This window comes from Ciona intestinalis, chromosome 1, assembly GCF_000224145.3.
Source record: "Ciona intestinalis chromosome 1, KH, whole genome shotgun sequence".
Classification (NCBI taxonomy): Eukaryota; Metazoa; Chordata; class Ascidiacea; order Phlebobranchia; family Cionidae; genus Ciona; species Ciona intestinalis.
This window is the reverse complement of record NC_020166.2, coordinates 8468595-8473169: the sequence shown is the minus strand read 5'-3', so window position 1 is coordinate 8473169 and position 4575 is coordinate 8468595. Positions and strand designations below refer to the sequence as shown.

Genomic DNA, 4575 nt, shown 5'->3' with positions numbered 1-4575 from the left:
GCAGTTCATTATGATGGTACAACACAGTGTGTTGAAGGACAAAGCATGGGTAGATGTGTTGAGTTCCGTGCATAAAACTATAACTCCTCACCGTGATATATTAGGTATATATACTTTGTTAGTTTAATCTGTTTCGAATACGCGTATACAATTTAATTGATGTCCGTTAGGTGTAGCGACCACGCTTATTTTCTTCCAACTAAATGTAAATATAGTAGGATGGGGGAAGATGGGACGCCTTTTCATTTCATTTTCTCGTACATTTTGGTAGTAAACAAGGAACATTCAAAAAATTATAAAACCTTGTCCTCGGGACTTTCATAGACCGTTGGTAATTGTTTAAAATACAATCAGGATATTATATATTTTGGGCTAAAGGTGTCCCATCTTCCCCCACCCCACTATATGTTTTAACTGTAAGTGTGTTTTACCAACTGTTGCTTTGTCGCTATATCCTGTCTTTGCATTTAAATCTTCGGCCCCCCAAACGAAGAGTCAAACTAGCTATTGTTAATATTTTTACTGTTGACATTTTTGTGCATTCTGACCAAATTAAAGAGCAACCAAATTTCATGCATGGTAACTTTAGCAGCCCAAAGGCACTACCCAAAACCATTCAACGTTCGTTTTATTCCAACCTTTTTTGCTGCCCCCTTTAAAAGAATTCGTCAGGGTACGGCAGACAAAGGTTGGAATAAAATAACCGTTTTATCCAGATAAGCCGAAACAAATATTTCCCATTATGCCTGAGTGGTAGAAGTATTTTAATATTGTAGTATTTTTTGGCGTACCTGGTATAAAACGATAAATTGATGCCCCCGTTGCCAAACCCTGATATAAAACATTTGAATAAAATTAGTGTTTTTATATCAGATGAACCGAAAAAGTTTATTCCACATAAAGGTAAACAAACATTTTATTAAAACTCCCCAGAAAATCCGTCCAAGATATTTAACAGCGTGAACCAGCGTGCAAATAAGGTGTGGCCGACTTTTATCGAAGCAGCCATGCGTATCGGACAAATTCAACTTATTCGTCGACAAATTGGAAACGAACTTAACTTCTCGTGCAAGTTCGAATCCAAGTCACTCGCATCCGGTGTTTATACGATGAACAAGTATGTTGAGTTGAATGTAACATCACAGGTTCGGCGATGTGGCTCAGTGGTTCAGGCGCCTGCATCGAAACCAAAGCGTCCCCGGTTCAATGCTCGACGGCGGTACTAAAACTGATCGGCGTATGTGTCCTTGTGCAAGACACTTAACTGACATTGCTCCAACCCATTGGTCACTAATGTGTTGTTTAAATTGTAAGCCACATCAAACCAAATCATACACAAAGTTGAAAAGTGTAGTAAATCGTAAGCTAACAAGGATAAAAAATGATGCAATTAGGCAAATAATACACGTCCGACTGTGGTGTCGCAGGTCTGGCTGCATAAAGGAATTAAATGGGCTTTCCGGGTGTTGGGGTAATTGGCCAAATTTTATCATCACATGGCAGGGCAACAATAGTCGATATAACACAGGTGTTCTATATCAAAAATGAATGCGAAACCCAAACATTTTATAACTACAGCACGTCCCTAACCACCCAACTTCCCAGGGCGTTACTCACAGCAGTTGAAGCTCACTACAAAGACCCCGAGAAACCGTACCCCAACGATGACTCCATGATGTTTGAACTAACTTCATTTATTGACGGGATGGGGATGGGAGAAGTTATGAAGAAGATTTATATTACTACTAAGTAAGTGAGGGGTTTAATGTTGGGATTACTATGGAAGTATTCAAATGGTTTAACAAAGGACTTCCAAAACTGGGTCCCGTAACGAACTTGGGGTTCGCCAACCAATTTTAGATAAAGTATTGCTACTGCATATCGCAAAAATATTAGAAGGACAAAATGTGTTGTAATGTTGGGGAAGCTTTGGTTTTTATGGATCTACTTTGCAATCCTAATAAAAAGTTTTTTTTTAGTGAGGTATCTAGTCATTTGGGGGTAATAGATCTGCATCCCAGGTGTGCCTCACTAAAGACCTCACCCTTATAGAATAGAATCTCTGTTATTGAGCGTGCCTATTAAATTCTGTGCAAATTTCCCACTTTTTTAAATCCTTTTATGACATCACACAGGCGATTGTCTCACTTCTCCCTCCTTTGTTTCCTCTTCACAATAACTCAACTACAGAAGTTACAATACAGCAAACCACTTTGTAAGTCTATTATGTTCACTTTGATAAAGTTTAAATATTTAACACTGGGTTCAAAGCTCGATGCTGCTACCATTGTGGGCATATGTGTCCTTTGGCAAGACACTTGATGGATTTTGCTCCAATCCAGTGGTCACTAATGGCTTGTTGAAACAATCCCCACTAAATTACATACGTGGTAACTCTTAGCGGGCACGAGGTGTATGAAACAGAACACCCGTGTTATAACAACTGTTGTTGCCCCAGAAATAAATTAAGAAAAAACAACCACCAAGTGCTTGTGTTATAACGACTGTTGTTGCCCTATATATAAGTAACATTCAATAAAATCTCACAGACACAAGAATAAATAAGTTATGTTCATTTCAACCATTTTAATACAGCAACTACAACTAAGTAACTTTCACACAGGTGGATTGGTCTGCAAAAAAGTGAACGACTCAGTCGACGCCCCTCCCTTTATTATCGGGATGCTGACTTTGCTTCAACAATTTCATGCGAACGAAACGCAGAAATTCATAGAAATGTTAGGACAATATCTGCGTTCGTGCATTGCCGCCTCTAGTGGCAGGTGAGACGAGAAAAAATTAAATTTGAAAATAAATGAAAATAATAAATGAAAAGGCAAAATAGTCTATTTTAAAAGAAAAAGCCAAAATGGTTTGCATTTGGAAAGACGATTCTATTAAGCTCTTCTGGCAATTTATTCGTATATAGGCGTATCTATCGCGTTGTAATATAATTACAATGTTGAATGTTAAATTACAGCAGCAACAGAACAAGTGACCTCCCACCTGAAGCAATCAACGTGGCCGCTTTTCTTGAGGAGTTTGTGTTTTATGGAAATATTAAACGAAAGGTGAGAAATGATGGCTTGATTATTTGTGTGATAAATATAATATGTAGAAATATCTATTATAGGAGTGTGGTGGCTTCATGCATCTTATAAAAATTAGACTCTTACAAATTTATTCTTGATAATGAGTGACATGGATATGTAGTTTACATTTACGATAACTATTATGTAAATATGGTGACTTCACTCATCTTATACCTGCTCACAAATTAACCAACTGTTGCAAGTTGCAACTAATTTCTGATGATAATAATTTGTTTGCACTCGCGTGCCGGCAAAATGAAAGTTAGTTTGACATTCTATTGTGCGCTGCACGCAGTAAATAACACCAGTATAATGTTTTTAAACACCTTGTGCCACCTTAAATTAGAAGCTTAAAACATACTATGTATGTTTCTTTTAAATGTGTTACCCTAAGACACATACCCACATAGACGCAACGTAAAATATGTGTGACTCGCATATTTAACTTAAGCAAGCACAGTGTGTACGAAACAGAACACACGTGCTATAACAACTGTAGTTGACCGCCATGCGAGGATGAACAAGCTACATACGTGGTAACTTGTAAGCGGGCAGGTGTATGAAACAGAACACCATTGCCCCACCATGCAAAGATAAATAAGTTACATATGTGGTAATTCATAAGCGGGAATGAGGTTTACAAAACAGAACACCGGTGTTATAACCACTGTCGTTGAGGATAATTAATAACCCCAAAAATGTTAAAACAACTGTCCACGCTGCACAAGGATATATAGCTTACATCCATCCCTGTTACACAGATGGTGGAAGGCCACGTACCTGCTTATATTCTGGACGATTTTCGCCGAGGTTTCTAGAACTATCCATTTATTACATCATAGAGGATCCATTATTACATCATAGAGTTAAACAATGATAAGTTACATCATTCATATATTTATCTTTTTTAATCCTGGGATAAATTTTCCCAAATTTCTATATCTTTGTTGTTATAATATATATCTACACCAATATATCAGTAATTATTACATCCTGGGTGTTGGGGTAATGAGCAAACTTTTGATTAAATCTCAGGTCCCATGGCATGCCTCACTGTTGGACCTCACCCATATAGAATAGAATGTTCATATACAATGTTGGGGTAATGGGCCAACTCTGGCCTAAATCCCAGATCCCATGGCTTGCCTCACTGTTGGACCTCACTCATATAGAATAGAATGTGCATATACAATTTTGGGGTAATGGGCCAACTCTGGTTTAAATCCCAGGTCCCATGGCGTGCCTTACTGTAGGACCTCACCCATATAGAATAGAATGTGCATATACAATGTTGGGGTAATGGGCCAACTCTGGCCTAAATCCCAGGTTCCATAGCATGCCACACTGTAGGACCTCACTGATATATAATATAATTTTTTAATCTCAAGCCGCCCCTCACCCATATAGAACATACATTATCATATATTCCAATTTATATTACATGATTCTATACAACCTTGCAATCACATGATCATATACTAAA

The 4575-nt window shown here is 37.8% G+C and overlaps 1 protein-coding gene across 2 annotated transcripts in view; it reads left to right on the top strand.

The window, feature by feature from the left end:
* LOC100175056 (WASH complex subunit 5) overlaps positions 1-4136 on the top strand; it is a 24536-nt gene extending 20400 nt beyond the window's left edge. Inside the window, exons 21-26 of one of the 2 annotated variants that reach the window (XM_026836569.1) lie at positions 934-1117; positions 1606-1749; positions 2136-2215; positions 2624-2783; positions 2984-3071; positions 3854-4136. In XM_026836569.1, coding sequence (XP_026692370.1) covers positions 934-1117; positions 1606-1749; positions 2136-2215; positions 2624-2783; positions 2984-3071; positions 3854-3910 — 713 coding nt within the window. In that variant the 3' untranslated portion in view covers positions 3911-4136. Of the gene's footprint in view, positions 1-933; positions 1118-1605; positions 1750-2135; positions 2216-2623; positions 2784-2980; positions 3072-3853 lie in introns of both variants that reach the window. The other variant, XM_018816046.2, reaches the window with a different exon arrangement.
* The last annotated feature ends 439 nt before the right edge of the window (positions 4137-4575 follow it).